The sequence below is a fragment of the Mobula hypostoma genome, chromosome 10 (genome assembly GCF_963921235.1).
Source record: "Mobula hypostoma chromosome 10, sMobHyp1.1, whole genome shotgun sequence".
NCBI lineage: Eukaryota > Metazoa > Chordata > Chondrichthyes > Myliobatiformes > Myliobatidae > Mobula > Mobula hypostoma.
The window spans coordinates 90,378,473-90,398,757 of record NC_086106.1 but is presented as its reverse complement, the minus strand read 5'-3'; the positions used below and the strand labels follow the sequence as shown (position 1 = coordinate 90,398,757).

The 20,285-nt window shown below is 41.8% G+C and overlaps 1 protein-coding gene across 4 annotated transcripts in view; it reads right to left on the bottom strand.

The window, feature by feature from the left end:
- Positions 1-4,091: 4,091 nt before the first annotated feature.
- LOC134353031 (P2Y purinoceptor 4-like) overlaps positions 4,092-20,285 on the bottom strand; it is a 31,284-nt gene continuing 15,090 nt past the window's right edge. Inside the window, exons 2-3 of one of the 4 annotated variants that reach the window (XM_063060841.1) lie at positions 12,922-13,047; positions 4,092-8,481 (exon numbers count right to left, since the gene is read on the bottom strand). In XM_063060841.1, the coding sequence (XP_062916911.1) occupies positions 7,320-8,453 (1,134 nt within the window). In that variant the 5' untranslated portion in view covers positions 8,454-8,481; positions 12,922-13,047 and the 3' untranslated portion in view covers positions 4,092-7,319. Of the gene's footprint in view, positions 8,482-12,803; positions 13,048-20,285 lie in introns of all 4 variants that reach the window. The other 3 variants (XM_063060840.1, XM_063060842.1, XM_063060839.1) reach the window with 3 other exon arrangements.

Here is a 20,285-nt window from a genome sequence, read left to right as displayed (position 1 = left end):
CAAATTTATACAGTTGTACCATGGAGATCATTCTGACTGGTTGTATCACCATCTGGTATGGAGGGGCCATTGAACAGGACCAGAACAAGCAGCAAATTTTAAACTCCTGCCACCTCCATCATGGGCACTAGCATCCCCAGCATCAAGACACCTTCAAAAGAAAATGCCTGATGGTTGAGGGGTAACAACTGTTGCTGAACCTGGTGATGTGGGACCTGAGGCTGCTGTACTCCTGCCTGATGGCTATAGTAAGAAGAAAGCATGACCTGGGTGGTGGGGGGTGGGGGGGTTCCCTGATGATGGATGCAGCTTTCCTGTGACATCACTCCTTGTAGATGTGCTCATTGGTGGAGAGGGCTTTATCTGTGATGGACTGGGCTACTACTACTACCGCTTTTTGTAGTCTTTTCTGTTAAAGGGCATTGGTGCTTCTATACCAGACCATGATGCAACCAACGTGTCTCTCCAAAGTGCATCGATAGAAATTTGAGAAAGTTTTATAAGACATGCCGAATCTTGAGAAACTAAGAAATGGCACTTCAGTGCTGGACACAGGACAGATCCTCTGAAATGAAAATGCAGAGGAATATTAAGTTGCTGACCCTCTCCACCTCTGGTCCCCAATGAGGACTGGCCCGTTGACCTCTGGTATCCTTTGGCTTTGCTGCCACTGAGTTAGAGATTGTTGATGTGGTGCCTTTCAGCCAGATTTTCAATCTCCCTCCTATATGCTGATTCATCACCACCTTTGATTCCGACGACAGCAAACTTAAATGTGGCATTGGAGCTGTGCTTAGCCTCACAGTCATAGTGTAAAGCAAGTAGAGCAGGGGGCTAAGCACACAGCCTTGTGGTGCATCTGTGCTGATGGAGATTGTGGAATATGGCCTGAAAATATGGACTTCATATGTAATTAATTAATTGTGAGCAAGACTTCTGTCCATCGGTAGAGTGTACCACTGGCCCTGATAGAATTCATAGCATTGATACATCACTTTATTTATTGAACAAATAAGAGTGCAATCATATGGAAAATGAAGATTAGTTCATTGGGAAATAAAGAAGAAACGCATTGCTGCGGAGTTTATTGTCACTGAAGGTAATTTAAACATATAAGAAATTGAGGGGTCTTAACCAAGTGGACATGGAAAAAGTGTTCCCTCCATCTACAGCCAGGAGCCATTACGCAAAAATAAGGGTCCATTTACAACAGAGATGAGACAAATATTTTTCTCTCCGAGGATTCTTAGTCTTTAGAACTCAGATCTTCAAATTGTGAAGGAAGAAATGTCTTTGAGTATTTTAAGACATAGGTAAATAATGTTGATGAGCAAGCATGCAGTTATTAGAGTAAGATTGGAATGCAGAGCTAAGGTTAAAATCAAATCAGTCATAATCTGATTAAATGGTATAGCAGGCTCAAAGGCCAAGTACCTACTTCAAATGTGAGATGTTACTCTTTGGGAGGTCGAATGAAAGGAGAAAGTATAGAGTTAATGGTGGGCCCCTTAATCACACTGAGATACAACGGGATCTTGGAGTCCGGGTTCACTGTTCATTGGAAGTAGCTACACAAGGGACAAGGCGGTAAAGAAAATATATGGAATGCTTTCCTTCATCGAGTGTTGAGTATAAGAGTAAGGAATTCATGCTACAGCGATATAAAACTTCGATCAGAGCATTATGTGTAGTTCTGGTCACCCCATTACAGGTAGGATGTGCAGACTGTTGTAAGGTTTACCAGGATGCTGCTTGAATTACTGGATATGAGTTATAAGGAAAGATTAGACAAACATGAGTTTTTCTCCCAAGAGTATCAGAGACTGATGGGAGACTTGATAGAGGTTTTTAAAATTATGACAAACATAGATATGGTAGACAATCAGAATCTTTCCCCGGAGTAGAAATAGCAAAGATCACACCTTTAAAGTTGGGGGGGGGGCGGGGGGAGTGGGGAGTTTAAAGGTGAGGTGAGGGGCAAGATTGCTTTTATACAGAGAATAGTAAGTGACTGGAATAAGTTACCAGGGTGTCAGTGGCAGCAGAGAGTTTAAAAGACCTTTGGATAGACACATAAATATGAATAGAGAGATACGGATGTTACACAGGTGGAAGACATTCAGTGTAAATTAGTAAGAGTGGCACATCAACATGGGCCAAGTAGCCTTTTCAGTGGTATACTTTTCTATGTACTATTGTCATAAACAACAGGATGCAATGAAATTCATATCTATCTACCTGTGCTGCTATTTGCACAGATCTATGGACTTGTACTCCAATATCTCTTTGCTTAGGAACTTCTTATGATGCTATTGTTTACTAATTGTACCCTTACTTAACCTTTCAAAGTGCATTATTTCCCATTTGTCATGATTAAACTAAATCTCCGTTTCTCCACCCAACTTTCTAGCGCTTCAATATCATGTCGTAGTCAAGGACAATCCTCCTCAATCTCCAAGAGAGGAAATTGCTGGGGATTTGACGAAGATCTTTGTTTCCTCTCCAGCAGCATGCAAGGTCCCAGAGGACTGGAGTATCAGGAATGTTCTTCCTCACATCGGTGATAGGGAAGGTATTGCAAACAATTCTTATGGATAGTATTTATTCATATTTGGAAGAATATGGTCTAAGTAGTGATAGTCAGCATGGCTTTATGTAGGGCAGGTAATGTCTTACAAATCTGATTGCGATTTTTGATGACAAAGATGACTGACATAGGTAGGGCAATGGTTGCTGTCTATGTGGATTTTATTAAAGCATTTGACAAGGTCCCTCATTGTCGGTTGATCAGGAAGACTAAATATACGGGATCCACTGTGAATTGGTAGTTTGGATTCTGAATACCTTTGCCCATATAAGACAAAAGTGTAGTGGTGGAATTGTGATATTCTGGCTGAAGGTCTGTGAGCAGTGGTATTACACAGGGATCTGTGCTGGGACCTCTGTAGTCTATGCTTTATATAAATGAGTTAGAATAAAAGGTAGATGGGTTGGTTAGTAGGTTTGCAGATGACACAGAAATTGGTGAAGAAGGTTATCAAAGGATGCAGCAGCATATAGCCCAGTAACAGTTATGGACAGAGAAATGGCACATGGAGCTGAACTCAGGCAAATGTGAGATGTTTGACTTTGAGAGGTCAAATGTAAAGGGAGAGTGTATAGTTAATAGCAGGATCCTTAGTAGCATTGATATAGCAAGGGATCTGGTTACAAGTCCTTATCTTCCTGAAAATGACCACAAGCAGATAGAGAGGTAAAGAAGGCATAAAATAGCCTTCATCGCTAGGGGCATGACATCCATGCTGTAGTTGTACAAAGTTTTGGTTAGGTCACACTTAAAGTATTGCATGCAATTCTAGTTGCCTAATTACAGAAAAAACTTTGAGGCTTTAGAGTGCGTTCAGAAGAGGTTTACCAGGATGCTGCCTGGATTAGAGGGTATTAGATACAAGGAGAGGTTAGACAAACTTGAATTGCTTTCTCTGGTGGGTTGGAGGCTGAGGAGGCACTTGATAATTTATAACATTATGAGAGGCTTGGATAGACTAGACAGCTAGAATCTTTCTTATGGGGTTGAAATGGCAAATTCTAGCTTCAAGGTGAAAGGGGAAAATCTTTAAGGGAATGTGCAGGACAAGTTTTTTACACAGAGAGTGGTAGGTGCCTGAAAAATACCGCCGAGGTGATTGTAGAAGCAATATGACCCTGGTGTTCAAGAGGCTTTCAGATAAGTACACGGAGATGCAGGGAATGGACTGATATGGATCATGAGCAGGCAGAAGGGTTTAGTATGATTTGGTGTCATGCTCGGCACAGACATCATGGGTCAAAGAGACTATTTGTGTGCTGAACATGCTATATCATTGTGACTGTCAGAGCTTGCTATTGGTCGCAACACTCACAGAATACTGGAAGAACTCAGCAAGTCAGGCAGCATCTATAAAGGGAAATAAACAATCAGTGTTTCAGGTCCAGATTTCAGCTGATGCTATTGCAAGAATATTGCTTCATGATACTTTTCTGAGACATCTGCCTGCAGTGTCAGCTCCTTCTTATCATAAAAAATATTACAACTGAGGCTTTGCTGTGATTACATCTTTTATTCATCTGATCAATTGCTTATCAACATGTAACCAACAGCATTCCACGTCCTGTCTGTGACACACGTCACATTCGGGAGGGACGGTATCTTGATCAGATCGTTGATGCTGTATTCTCAGCATTTACTCCACAGAGTTGACGATGGCTGAATCTGTCTTCTATCATCTTTGGCGATCAAATGTCTTTTAAATAACATTGCCTTCGTTTTGAGCATCAATTTGGGCTTTGTCATCAGTTGCTCTTCAATGAATAAGCTCACCATGGCTGTCTGTTTTTGATCACTGCCTAACTTTTTTTTGCCAGACCAGTGAGTTATGTTAATTATTTTATATTTAACATTTCACAAATATTCAAAAAATGTGAAAACTTATTTACTTCATTTATATTTGAAAATATTTCAGTTAGTTTTTTTAAAGATTATTCTCTTTCTCTGACCTTACAAGAAGTCCCCATCCCTCTCACATCACTGCTTGCAAGCACTTCTACAACAGAAATTTCTGATTGCAATAATCTTTAAGACCCTAATGTCCATTACAGTATGAGCTGAATACAGTATCTACAACATCTGGCAAATATGTGTCTATTTTCTTTCAAAGATTTTTGGTCAAATACATGCTGCCATTGTCACATAGCTCTCCCCGGATATGGGATTTATTCTGAGTGTTTGTTTTGGTAAGTACAGTGTTGACATTAATTTCTGGTAGTCATATTAGCTCCAACCCTTCATTATTATGTACTTTACAGATAAGCTTTCTTCCATCACTTTTACATCAGGGTAAGAAAAGGATCTTATTTCAACATTTTCAACTATACAAATATAGGCAATAATGACTGAATGGCAAAGTACAGCACTCGACTTCAGTTTTGTGTTGTTCCTTCACTCAGCAGGAACTTAGACTGATTAGACATGGAGAGATAATAGTCTTATCTCAGCAGAAGGACCCTAAAGAAGAGAAATAGTTTGATAAGAAACCATCCACTTACTGCTTGTCAAATTTCATAAGCCGATCACCAAATGACATTGTTTTACTGTGGTACTCCAGCAGAAAAAAAATCCTTTCATCGTGCTTTTGTCCTACTTAACACTGCTCGTGGATATCCCAAAAGCAGGCAGATTCAATCAAATCTAAAATAAAGTTCCATGCTAGTCCAAATAAAGAAATAACTAGGCACATGTTCCAAAATACAAAAATGCAAACTGAGAAAATTTTAAAATAAATATTGCAAGTTATAAATCCAAATACAAGTTGAAATTGCACAAAAGATAGAGTGCAAACTTTGATACAAAATCTAGTAAAAAATATGTTTGGTAATGCTGTAAGCTTGAGAAGCTTCATTTAGATCTGCACCATTAACACAAGAAAACACTTTCAAAGAGGTGAAGCCGAAAAAAATACAATTGCAACCACTCAGAATGGGAAGTTTTAAGGTGGTAAAATTGTTGAAGCAATCTGCTTTCAAAAAGTATAGTATTTACATTTTCTCCAGCTTTTTCACATTTTGGATTTCACAAAGGTTGGGCAATGGTCCCCAGAAATACAAGGAATTGATCAAAACACACAGACTGCCATAGAATAAGAGTCTGACAAAGGACTCTACTGCCACTGAATAATTTATTCCCTGTGATTGTCACTAACCAGCTCAGATGGCAAGGTGGGTTTGGGCTACCACAGCTCTAATTCTTCCAGTTAAGATGACGCTACTAAATGTACATGACAGCTCACTGGCAGTTAAAAAGGAAAGAAATTCGACTGAAAGCACCTGTTATGAGGTAACTTGTGTTAAATTATCACCACAAACAGCAAGGGGGCAAGCGATGATGAGGCGAGTTCAGGAGATGAGCCGAGATGGTGTGTCGCAGAATCAGTGCAGATGGAGTGAGGAATTCGAAGAGGAGAAGTCAGGGAAGTGAAGTCCCAATGCCCATACAAATGGCCAGGGGGCTAGATGGGATTCCTCCAGGTGCCAAGAGGAGAAGTCGGGGCAGAGGAGATTTGCTGGCTGTAGAACTGAAATGGGTGCAAGGTTGGATTGCTCTGGGTGCCAAAAGGAGTAGATGGGGCAGAGGAGATTTGCTGGCTGTAGAACTGGACCGAGTGCAAGGTTGGATTGCTCTGGGTGCTGAGCTGACTTAAAGAACTTGAGAGTGTGTCACTGGGTCGTGTGGTCTAGGCCTCAAGCCCTTCGCAGTAGCCGGGTCCTAGCCCAAGGTATGGTCTGCTGTTTAAACAATTTAAATGCCAGCCCAGATCAGAGGCAAGAGCTGATTTCACTCCTTTCTTCAGGATGGCAGAACCTTTCACTGTTCCATTCCTTGGTCAATTTAGACACTGGGCCAAATAGACTGAAAAGAGAGGGTGTCGGGATCTGATTTCGCTCACTCTCTGCGACAGTCACTCTTTTCTGAGCCGTGAAGACTGCCCCGGGTGCTATGCTCAGTGCCCGCTAATATGGTGAACTAGTAAGCGAGGCTTTTGGCCCAGTCCAGTGAAGCACCTTCAATAACTCCAAAAGACTGAGGTTTGGTAAAATACTGAAAGGCTTTTATTCACTGTACAATACGACCTCCACGGTGAGTGTCTGCCCCCGGACTGAGGGGGAGGGGCAAGGCGAACACCTTTATAGAGGACTCTGTGGGAGGAGCCACAGGGGCAGTCAGCAGAGGGGTGTGTCCAGACAGTTAACCCAGTTACAACATATATATATGGTTTACCACATCCAGGTGCTCCAGGGTTAGGATCTGAGGACTTAATTTGATTTGAAGTGTTGCTGTTCGCTTCAACTGTTTGCATGATTTGTGTTTTTTTCTTTCTCTTGCACACCAGGTGTTGGTTTTTTATAATCTTTCATGGGGTTCTTTTGGGTTTCTTGCTTTGTGGCTATCTGCTAGCAAACAAATCTGAAGGTTGTATAATTTATACATTCTTTGATAATAAACGTAATTTGAATCTTTGAATGTGGACATCAGTTCTGCTCAAAACCTATTTTGATGGATTGGGAGAGGTTCTGGACCATCTATCTGATTCCATCCAACTTAGTCATTGACCTAAAAATGTAAGAGAAGCAGGAGACTGCAGACGCCGAAATCTGGAATAAAAAATTTGGAGGAATTCTGTGGGTCGAGCAACATTGGTGGAAGGAAAAGAACTGTCAGTGTTTCAGATCAAAACCCTGCATTAGAACCAAATGGAAACCCTTGACTCTTTGACTCAATCACATCACTGATCCAGGGTCACTGAACAGGCAGAGACTGATTGCTTGCTCATTTTGTGCCCACTTATTGTGCTTGGTACTGACATTTGAACACAAGCCTTTCTTCTCCATGTGGCATGCATAAATTTCCCTCGATAGTTGTCCCCAGCTAGGAAATACAAAATAGGGTCAATGCAGCTGTTGATGCTGGCCAGGGGTCTTGTGATCTTGTATGTGAAGTTCACAATATTAAGTGCTTTGCAATTCTTCTTGAGTATCCTAAAGGTATAATACATTGTCCTTGTGATGTGGAAAGGTACAAAACATAGGAAAAAGACAAGCAACACAATGAGGATAATTTTAATGGCTTTGTTTTTGACTTTGGATGGGGTTGGCCTGAAACCAGATATGTGTGTTTTGCTAAGTCTTCTGGTCATTACACTGTAACAGAAGGTAATGATGAAGAAGGGAATGACAAAAAGGATCACCATGACAGCAGAACTGTAGAAAACATACTGTGGGAATTCCTCCCTGAGGGTTGTGTCATGGCAGAGTGTGCTTTTGCCCCGCCTGCTTGTTGTGACAAAGATTAAATTGGGAATAAGGCAGATTATGATGGATGTCCAAACCAGGATGCACACAATCCAGGCACGATTCACATTTATCCACCTAAGCGATTGAATAGGGTAGCACACACCCAAGTACCTGTGGACACTGATGCAGGTAAGAAAGAGGATGCTGGAGTACAGGTTGGCATAAAAGAGGAAGCGGGTCAATTTACAAAGGAGGACACCGAATGGCCAGTCATTACGATTGGCATAGTAATATGTAAGGAGTGGCAGAGATAACACATAAAGAATGTCTGAAATGGCCAAGTTAAACATAAAGATTATATTGGCAGTCCATGGCCTCATTTTACAAACAAGCATCCAAAGTGCTGTGGTATTAAGAATTAGGCCCACCACACACACTATTCCATATGACACAGGCAATAAGATGTATTTGAAGTCCTCCTCAAAATAGCAGCTGCCATTTTCACCACCAAAGTCAGTGCTGTTAGCAGGAGTAGACTGCAAGGGCACATATTCAGAATATGTGCTATTCGCGGATGTTGATGCAGTCAAGCTCGGATGATAGTTCAGTGGTATTCTTATTGCCATTCAAAATTCTCCAAGGCTTAAGACAAACCTGGAATAAAGAAAAGAGTATTGCTCAGAAATGTCTTACATAGAATATAATTGAATCAAATCCCATATGAGTCCTTTTGTAGAAATAAGTACAACACATAGGCCAAAAGGTTATAAAAATCAATCTTATAGCAAATCTCTATGTCTCTTATGTGGGTAAATGATATTGGTAATAGCTGGCATATCCCACCTAAACCATTCCGGGTGTGTTGGGTCACAATTTAAATTAGTGTTGCCATGTAGAACACGGGCTATAGTACCAGAGTTTGCACTTTGGCATTATTTCTGGCATACGGGATGGTAAATTTGAATCTTTTTTTTTTCTTGACAGCACGCACACAAAGCAGTTTTTATTTCAGCCATAAGAAACCAATCAATTGGTATTTTTTCATAATGAAGAGTATCAATATTTGGCTACCTGTGGCTGATATCATGTGATACCATGAAGAAAATACCATACTGCTTGCTGGCCCGTCACCTGCTCCTCTCACCACCACTCCACTGCTTCAGCACTACACATTGCTGCCACACTGCTGGCCCCTCAGTAACTCCACTTTGCTGCCTTACCTATTGCTGCGGCCATACTGCCAAGCCCCCAATGCCCCCCTGCTTTTTCTGTTGCTTTTCAATCTGCTTGACACAGTGCACACCCAGTGCTTAGTTCCTGCCCACTCTATGCACTGACTCCTCCTTGTTCACTCAAGGAACACATATGTACCACATCTCCAAAGTTCCTTTCCACCGTGGCAGGTTTGTGGCCGTCTCCGTAATATCCAAGTGTTACACAAGTGACAGATTATACCCAATTTTACTGTGTCTTGATTAATACAAGCCAGCCAATAATCATCTGCTCTCTACAGATTTTGGGCATCATCTTCGTAATGTGCCTTCCTAACTCTTTTGTATCATCTGCAAATCTGGACACCTCATTTTCTCTTCCTTCACAATTATAGTGATTATTACTGTACCATAAAGAATTGTGCATCCAGCACTGATCCCTGTGGAACCATATTAGCTACAGGTTGCCTGCTGTAAATGAACTCCCCTTTCCCCCTTATCCTTACTTGCTGCTTCCTGCCTGTTACCCTATCATCTCAATAGCCTTGTGTTCTATATTGGTACTGTACCCATTAGTACTGTATCCCGGTGCTATAGAATGACAAAGTTGTACAAACTGGCACAGTACCCCATTGTTGGGCTACGACAGACTGTATCCAGTGCAGAGAGACAGAGGGGTGTAAAGTGAGGGTAGAAGCAAAAAGTACAAAGGAGAAAAGTAAAAGTGGCAGGCCGACAAATCCAGGGCAAGCATTAAAAAGGGCCACTTTTCAACATAATTGTATAAGGGCTAAGAGAGTTGTAAAAGAGCACCTGAAGGCTTTATGTGTCAATGCAAGGAGCATTCGTAATAAGGTAGATGAATTGAAAGTGCAGATTGTTATTAATGATTATGATATAGTTGGGATCACAGAGACATGGCTCCAGGGTGACCAGGGATGGGAGCTCAACGTTCAGGGATATTCAATATTCAGGAGGGATAGACATGAAGGAAGGGGAGGTGGGGTGGCGTTGCTGGTTAAAGAAGAGATTAACGCAATAGAAAGGAAGGACATAAGCCGGGAAGATGTGGAATCGATATGGGTAGAGCTGCGTAACACCAAGGGGCAGAAGACGCTGGTGGGAGTTGTGTACAGGCCACCTAACAGTAGTAGTGAGGTCGGAGATGGTATTAAACAGGAAATTAGAAATGTGTGCAATAAAGGAACAGCAGTTATAATGGGTGACTTCAATCTACATGTAGACTGGGTGAACCAAATTGGTAAAGGTGCTGAGGAAGAGGATTTCTTGGAATGTATGCGGGATGGTTTTTTGAACCAACATGTCGAGGAACCAACTAGAGAGCAGGCTATTCTGGACTGGGTTTTGAGCAATGAGGAAGGGTTAATTAGCGATCTTGTCGTGAGAGGCCCCTTGGGTAAGAGTGACCATAAAATGGTGGAATTCTTCATTAAGATGGAGAGTGACATAGTTAATTCAGAAACAAAGGTTCTGAACTTAAAGAGGGGTAACTTTGAAGGTATGAGACGTGAATTAGCTAAGATAGACTGGCAAATGACACTTAAAGGATTGACGGTGGATATGCAATGGCAAGCATTTAAAGGTTGCATGGATGAACTACAACAATTGTTCATCCCAGTTTGGCAAAAGAATAAATCAAGGAAGGTAGTGCACCCGTGGCTGACAAGAGAAATTAGGGATAGTATCAATTCCAAAGAAGAAGCATACAAATTAGCCAGAGAAAGTGGCTCACCTGAGGACTGGGAGAAATTCAGAGTTCAGCAGAGGAGGACAAAGGGCTTAATTAGGAAGAGGAAAAAAGATTATGAGAGAAAACTGGCAGGGAACATAAAAACAGACTGTAAAAGCTTTTATAGATATGTAAAAAGGAAAAGACTGGTAAAGACAAATGTAGGTCCCCTGCAGACAGAAACAGGTGAATTGATTATTGGGAGCAAGGACATGGCAGACCAATTGAATAATTACTTTGGTTCTGTCTTCACTAAGGAGGACATAAATAATCTTCCAGAAATTGTAAGGGACAGAGGGTCCAGTGAGATGGAGGAACTGAGCGAAATACATGTTAGTAGGGAAGTGGTGTTAGGTAAATTGAAGGGATTGAAGGCAGATAAATCCCCAGGGCCAGATTGTCTGCATCCTAGAGTGCTTAAAGGAGTAGCCCAAGAAATAGTGGATGCATTAGTGATAATTTTTCAAAACTCGTTAGATTCTGGACTAGTTCCTGAGGATTGGAGGGTGGCTAATGTAACCCCACTTTTTAAAAAAGGAGGGAGAGAGAAACCGGGGAATTATAGACCGGTTAGCCTAACGTCGGTGGTGGGGAAACTGCTGGAGTCAGTTATCAAGGATGTGATAACAGCACATTTGGAAAGCAGTGAAATGATCGGACAAAGTCAGCATGGATTTGTGAAAGGAAAATCATGTCTGACGAATCCCATAGAATTTTTTGAGGATGTAACTAGTAGAGTGGATGGGGGAGAACCAGTGGATGTGGTATATTTGGATTTTCAAAGGGCTTTTGACAAGGTCCCACACAGGAGATTAGTGTGCAAACTTAAAGCACACGGTATTGGGGGTAAGGTATTGGTGTGGGTGGAGAATTGGTTAGCAGACAGGAAGCAAAGAGTGGGAATAAACGGGACCTTTTCAGAATGGCAGGCGGTGACTAGTGGGGTACCGCAAGGCTCAGTGCTGGGACCCCAGTTGTTTACAATATATATTAATGACTTGGATGAGGGAATTAAATGCAGCATCTCCAAGTTTGCGGATGACACGAAGCTGGGTGGCAGTGTTAGCAGTGAGGAGGATGCTAAGAGGATGCAGGGTGACTTGGATAGGTTGGGTGAGTGGGAAAATTCATGGCAGATGCAATTTAATGTGGATAAATGTGAAGTTATCCACTTTGGTGGCAAAAATAGGAAAACAGATTATTATCTGAATGGTGGCCGATTAGGAAAAGGGGAGGTGCAACGAGACCTGGGTGTCATTATACACCAGTCATTGAAAGTGGGCATGCAGGTACAGCAGGCGGTGAAAAAGGCGAATGGTATGCTGGCATTTATAGCGAGAGGATTCGAGTACAGGAGCAGGGAGGTACTACTGCAGTTGTACAAGGCCTTGGTGAGACCACACCTGGAGTATTGTGTGCAGTTTTGGTCCCCTAATCTGAGGAAAGACATCTTTGCCATAGAGGGAGTACAAAGAAGGTTCACCAGATTGATTCCTGGGATGGCAGGACTTTCATATGAAGAAAGACTGGATGAATTGGGCTTGTACTCGTTGGAATTTAGAAGATTGAGGGGGGATCTGATTGAAACGTATAAGATCCTAAAGGGATTGGACAGGCTAGATGCAGGAAGATTGTTCCCAATGTTGGGGAAGTCCAGAACGAGGGGTCACAGTTTGAGGATAGAGGGGAAGCCTTTTAGGACCGAGATTAGGAAAAACTTCTTCACACAGAGAGTGGTGAATCTGTGGAATTCTCTGCCACAGGAAATTGTTGAGGCCAGTTCATTGGCTATATTTAAGAGGGAGTTAGATATGGCCCTTGTGGCTACGGGGGTCAGGGGGTATGGAGGGAAGGCTGGGGCAGGGTTCTGAGTTGGATGATCAGCCATGATCATAATAAATGGCGGTGCAGGCTCGAAGGGCCGAATGGCCTACTCCTGCACCTATTTTCTATGTTTCTATGTTTCTATGTTAACACAAGTTTGTATGCCAGTGTTAATAATGGACTGTACCCACCAGTATCACACCCCAGTTTTCTACAGCAAAGGGCTTTCCCATCAGCACCATACTCCATGTTGAACATTCAGAAACTGCACTCTCCAGTTCTTTACACCATTGTTACGTAGTGACAAACCTCTTCTTGCCAGCACTGTGCCCCAGGTGATTTCATGAAGAATTTATCCACCAGCACTGTACCCTAGTATGAGACAATGACATACAGTGCACAAAATACTGGAGGAACTCTGAGGTCAGGTGGCATCTATGGAAAAAAAGTACAGTCAACGTTTTGGGCTAAAACCCTTGAGTTATGCAGTGTTAGACTATCCTCATGAATATATAGTCAGTTGTTGGCAGTGATTGCTCCTAATTTTAGACCTGGAACATATTGTACCCACCAATACTGTGCCTGAATGCTATATAGTTACAAAGTTTTACCCTTCGGTACCATACACCAACATGGCAACTTGGATGCCAGGGAACTGAGGATCTGCTGGTACCATATCCCAATATTATATTATTACAAACCTGTGCTTGGCATTACCAAAATGCAGTGATATTTGGCTATGTATCTGTATAAGTGGCCACTGTCCTAATTTTAAAGCAATATGTGCTTGCCAATACTGTGCACCTGAATTTGGAGCTGAAAATAGACCTGTATCTGGCTTGTCTTGCAGCCTCTCTTAAATAAAAGCACAATATTAAACACTTTCCAACCTTCCAGTATCTTGCCTATGTCTAAGCTAGATACAAAAATATCTGTTGGGTGCCAGCAATTGTTTCCCTTGATTCCCATAATATCCCAGGGTACACTTGATTAGATCAAATGGATTTATCCCCAATTATGCACTTCAAGAGCACTAAGTCCTACTCTTTCATGTTATTGATATGTTTCACATCATTACTGTTTTCCTCCCTGAGTCCCCTAGCTTCCATGAGCTTCTCTACAGTACGCCCAGATGATAAGTACTCTTTTAATATCTTATCCTTTTCTACTGACACTGCACATAGTCATAGAGTACTACAGTCCAGAAACAGGCTCTTCATCCCATCTAGCTCATGCCCTGATCTTCTGCCTAGTCCCATTTACTTGCAGATGGACCATATCCCTCCAAACCCCTCTCATCCTTCCACCTTTCCAAATTTCTCTTAAATGTTACACTTGAACCTACATCTACCACTTTGGCTGAGAACTTGTTCCACTCTCACACGACACTTTGAGTGAAGTTTCTCCTCAGATTCCTCTTAAATATTTCACCTTACACTTCAACCTATTACCTCCAGTTCTAGTCTTCCCCACCCTCAGGGGAAAAAATAGGTGACTGCACTGATCTTTAATGGACATATTCTTTCCCTAGTTACCCAAATGCTCTTAATATCTCTTACGCAATCTCTTAGGATTCTCCTTAACCTTACCAGCCAAGGACACAGGTTGTTTATTTGCCTTCCTGATTTCTTCCTTAACTGTACTCCTATACTCCTCAGGGGACTTGCTTGATCCAAGCTGCTGTACCTGCATGTGTCTCCTTTTACTTGGCCAATACCTCAATAATTTACATCAGTGAGAGTTGCATAGTCTTGTCAGCCTTGCCCTTCCTCTAACAAGAACAATGTTGATCCTGAACTCTCTCCATGTCACTATTACAAGTTTTCCACTTCCACGTTGTCCACTTACCTGCTAACAGCCTCAATCTGAACAACCTTTGCAAGATCCTGCCTTCAAAATTAGCCTTATCCTAACTTAGGACATGTATTTTGAGTTACAATTGCTTGGCACACCCAATTGCTTCTCAAACAGATTGTCCCTTTGATTAAAACAATGTTTCAAATAGAGATATATCTGATGACCATTTCTTCTTTACGTCAAATAGACCTGAACAAATAAAGACACTGTAAGAACGAATCCATGAATATCAGTTTGCATGACAGCTGTTAAATAGAAGTACAGCAGTATCAATATAGTTAGTGAAGTGTGACGTTTTTATTATTTTTGTATTCAAAGACACATAAATGAAAAATCCCATTGGCAAATGAGATCCACTATGTCAATATTTTATTAGAGCTTTTCTGTCTACAGGATGTGGGCATGACTAGCAAGGCCAAATTAAACTGTACTTTCCTTTGAGAAGCAGGTTTAAAAGTGTCAACTTCAAGCAGACCAGTTCCTATATTAAAGCTACTCCCACAATGAGTTCCATAATTTTGCCCATTTTACAAAAGGATGGCATAAAACTTCTAAGATAACTTGATGTCCACTTTAGAGGTAATCCTTCAAGTGCTGGGTCGAAATGGGTTGAAAAAGGGTAGATGGAGTTTAATCCAAAGAAATATAATGTGATGCATTTTGGAAGCAGTAATGAGGCTAGGACATACACTATGTCTGGTACAGTATATGGAATAAGGCAGATGAACCTGCAGCACAGTTGCAGATTGGAGGGTATAATGTCGTAGATATCACTGGACCATGGCTGAAAGAAGATTATAGCTGGCAGCTTAATGTCCAAGGATACACATTGTATCAAAAGGACAGGCAGGAAGGCAGAGGGGGCGGCATTGCTCTGTTGGTAAAAAATGATGTCAAATCATTAGAGAGAGATGACATAGGGTCAGAAGGAGTTGAATCATTGTAGATAGAGCTAAGGAACTGCAAAGGTAAAAAGACTCTGATGGGAGTCGTATACAGACCCCCGAGCAGTAGTAAGGATGTGGTCTGCAAATTACAACGGGTGATAGAAAATGCATGCCAAAAAAGGCAATATTACAATAGTCATGGGGGATTTCGATGTGCAAGTAGATTGGGAAAATCAGGTTGGTGCTGGATTCCAGGAGGGGGAATCCTAGAGTGCCTATGAGCTTTTTAGAGCAGCTCATGGTTGAACCCACTAGAGGATCAGCTATTCTGGATTGGGTGTTGTATAATGAACCAGAATTGATTAGAGAGCTTAAGGTAAAAGAACCCTGAGAGGAAAGTAATTATAACATGATCAAATTCGCCCTGAAATTTGAGAAGGAGAAGCTAAAGTCACATAGATCAGTATGACAGTGGAGTAAAGGGAATTACAGAGGCATGAGAGAGGAGCTGGCCAGACTTTATTGGAAAAGAACACTGGCAGGGATAACAGCAGAGCAGCAATGGCTGGAATTTTGGGAAGCAATTCTGAAAGCACAGGATATATACATCCCAAAATAGGTGAAGCAGTCTTAAGGAAAGAAGACAACCGTGGCTAACAAGAGAAGTCAAAGCCAACATAAAAGCCAAAGAGAGAGCATATAATAGAGAAAAAACTAGTGGGAAGTTAGAGGATTGGGAAGGTTTTAAAAACCAGCTGAAAGCAAAAAAAAAGTCATTAAGGTAAAAGATGGAATATGAAAGTAAGCTAGTCAATTATATTAAAGAGGATATCAAAAGTTTCTTCAGATACAACAATTGTAAAAGACACGAGAGAGTGGATATCGGACCACTGGGATACAATGCTGGAGAGGTAATAATGGGGAACAAAGAAATTGCAGATGAACTGAATAAGCATTCTGCAGAAGGGTGTAAGTTCCAGGTGTCAGAGATCATGAAGTGTGTGAAGTTACCATAACTAGAGAGAAGGTTCTTGGGAAACTGAAAATTCTGAATGCAGGTAAGTCACCGGGTCAAATGGTGCACACCCTAAGCTTCTGAAAGAGGTGGCTGAAGAGATTGTGGAGGTATTAGAAATTATCTTTCATGAATCACTAGATTCTGGAATGGTTCCAGAAGACTGCAAAATTGCAAATGTCACTCCATCCTTCAAGAAGGCTGCAAGGCAAGAGAAAGGAAACTATAGGCCAGTAACTCTGAACTCAGTGGTTGGGAAGATCTTGGAGTCAATCACTAAGGATGAGTTTTCAGTGTACTTGAAGGCACATGATAAAATAGGCCATACACAGGATAGTTTCCTCAAGGGAAAATCTTGCCTGACAAATCTGTTGGAATCTTTGAAGAAATAACAAGCAGAATAAACGAACAAGAAGCGGTTAATGCTGTGTACTTGGATTTTTAGAGGATCTTTGACAAGGTACCACACATGATGCTGCTTAACAGGATATGAGCCCATGGTATTACAGGAAAGATTCTTGCATGGATAAAGCAGTGGCTGATTGGCAGGAGGCAAAGACTGGGAATAAAGGGAGCTTTTTCTGACTGGCTGCCAGTGACTAGTGGTGTTCCACAGCAGTCTGTATTGGGATCAATTCTTTTTATATTATATGACAATGATTTGGATGATGGAACTGATGGCTTTCTAGCAAAGTTTGCAGATGATATGAAGTTAGGTGAAGGGCAGGTAAGTAGAAAGGTTACAGAAGGACTTAGACATTAGGAGAATGGACAAATAAATGGCAGATAGAATACAGTGTCGGGAAGTGTATGGTCATGCACTTTGATAGAAGAAATGAAAGGGTTGTCTATTTTCAAAATGGAGAGAAAATGCAAAAAACTGAGATGCAAAGTGACTTGGGAGTCATTGTGCATGATTCCCTGAAGGTTAATTTGCAGGTTGATTCTATGGCAAGGAATGAGTAGTGACCTCATTGAAACGTATCAAATGGTGAAAGGCCTTGATAGAGTCAATGTGGAAAGGATGTTTCCTATGGTGAGAGAGTGTAAGACCAGAGGACGCAACCTCTGAATAGAGGGGCGTCCTTTTAGGATGGAAATGAGAAGGATTTTCTTTAGCCAGAGAGTGGTGAATCTGCGGAATTTGTTGCCACTGGCATCTGTGGAGGCCAAGTCTTTGTGTATATTTAAGGATAGTTTAACAGATTTTAACCAGGGCATGAAGGGCTATGAGGAGAAGACAAGAAATTGGGGCTGAGAGAGAAATAGATCAGCCATGATGAAATGGTGGAGCTGACTTGATGGGCCAAATGGCCTAATTCTGCTCCTACATCTTACGGTCTTATGTCTTTGAGAGTATTGAGGAACAGAAGCAGCTTGGAGTACAATCTATAGATCCCTGATGGTGGTAACACAGGTAGATAATATAGTTTGGGAAAATACATAGGATACTGACCTTCATTAATCAGGTCATTAATTCCAGAAGGTCCAACTTTATAAAACCTTGGTTGGGCCACAGCTGGAACACTGTGTGCATTTCTGGTCCCCAAGGTCTTAGAAGGATGTAGAAGTGTTGGAGAGGGCAGGATAGGTTCGCCAGAGTGTTGCCTGAAACAGAGCAGTTCAGTTATAAGAAGAGACCAAGCCAGAAGCTAAGTCTTTTCTCCCTGAAGTGCAGGAGGTTAGGAGTAGATAAAACTAAAAGAGATAATTTTATGATAATGGGGGGAAGGGTAGGTTTAAAAGATAAATAGGGTATGATAGGGACCTTTTCCATCCAGTGAATGGCAAGTGTCTAGAATGCACTGTCTGAGAGAGTGGTGAAAGTCGTGTCACTGACAGCTTTAAGAAGGGTTTAGATGAGCATTTCCTACGAGGCATAAGATGCTGTGGACCAGGTACTAGGTATGAGATTGATAAGGAAGAGTGCTTACTGGTCAGCATGGATGAGGACTTGAACATTTCTATTACTCCATGGTTCTGACTTAACCTATCACTTTGGAGTGCTTAAAATTATGAAGAGATTGAGTATTAATTTATCTCAAATTCACAACCTCTACCATCAAGAACAAGGATAGCATGTAAATCATTACCTGCAGGATCTTCTTCAGTTCTAACTGGAAAATATTTCTCCAGTCCTCCAATGCTATTGACATAGTGAGAAGAGCTGATTAGCTCAATAGCATTGTGGAAGTACCTGCATCGATATATCTGTGGTAATTCAAGGAGGATGCTCACTGCCACCTTCTCAAGAGCAATTAATGCTGATCTTTCCAGGGATGGGTGCATGTTATCACCTCTTACAAAGTGAAACCAAGTTACATAGGTGACAACAGGGCTTTGCTTCCACATGAGCTCAATGCCTTCTATGCTTGCGTTGACCATCAAAACATAGAGGAACCATCACAAACTCCCACAGTCCATGATGACTCTGTGATTTCAGTTTCTGAAGCCAATATTAAAGCATCCTTCAGACGGGTGAACCCACGGAAAGCATTCGGCCCAAGTGGGGCACCTGACCAAGTACTAAAGACCTGTGCTGTTTAAATGGTTGCAGTGTTCACTGAGATCCTTAACCTCTTGCTTGGAAGTCTGAGATACCCACTTGCTTCAAGTAGGCTTCAACCATACCCAAGAAGAACATGGTAACTTGCCTCAATGATAATCATCCTGCAGCACATACATCCATGCTGAGTAAGTGTTTGAGAGGTTGGTGATGAAACATGTCAACTCCTGCTTGAGAAGCAACTTGGATCCACTCCAATTTGCCTACCAGCACAACAGGTCTGCAGCAGATGCCATTTCATTGGCTCTTCACTCAGCCCTGTAAAATCGGGACAGCAAGGATACATACATCTGGATGCTCTTTATCAACTAGCGCTCAACTTTCAATACTATCACCCCTCAAAGTTAATCAATTACCTTCAAGACCTTGGCCTCAATACCTCATTGTGTAATTGGGTCCTTGATTTCCTCACTTGTAGACCCCAGTCAGTTTGGATTGGCAACAAAATCTCCTCCACAATCTCTATCATTACACCAAAAAGCTGTGTGCTTAGCCCCCTGCTCTACTTGCTTTGTATTTATGACTGTGTGGCTCAGCACAGCACCAATACCATATTTAAGTTTGCTGATCATACCACAGTTGTTGGCCAAATCAAAGGTCGTGACTAATCAGCAGTGAGTAGGAAGACTGAAAATGTGGCTGGTTGGTGCCACAATGAACTTCTTATTCAACGTCAGCAAGACCAATGGAGCTGAATATTGACCAGAAGGAGGAAACCAGAGATCCATGAGCCCTTCCTCATTGGGAGAGCAGAGATGGAGAGGGTCAACAACTTTAAATTCTTCCGTGTTATTATTTCGGAGGAACTGCCCTGGGCCCAGTACTTAAGTGCAATTACAAAGAAAGCACGGCATTGCCTCTACTTCCTTAGAAGTTTGCAAAGATTCAGCATGACACCTAAAACTTTGACAGACTTTATAGAAGTGTGATGGAGAGTATATTTTCTGGCTACATCACAGCTTGGTATGGAAAGACCAATGCAAAAATCCTACAAAAAGTAGTAGGTACAGCCCAGTGCATCACAGATAAGGACCCCACTGACACCATTGACCACATCTACATGGAGCATCGTCCCAGGAAAATAGCATCCATTATGAGGAACCTCCACCACCCAGGCTGTGCTCCCTTATTGCTACTGCCATCAGTAAAAGGTAGAGGAGCCTCAGGACTCATACCGGCAGGTTCGGCATTAGTTATTACCCCTCAACCACCAGGATCTTGAACCTGAGGGGATCACTTTACTCAACTTCATTTTCCCTGCCATTGAACTGTTCCCACAGCCTTTTGGCACACTTTCATGGATTCTTTATCTCGTGTTCACGATATTTATTGCTCAGTCATTTATTAT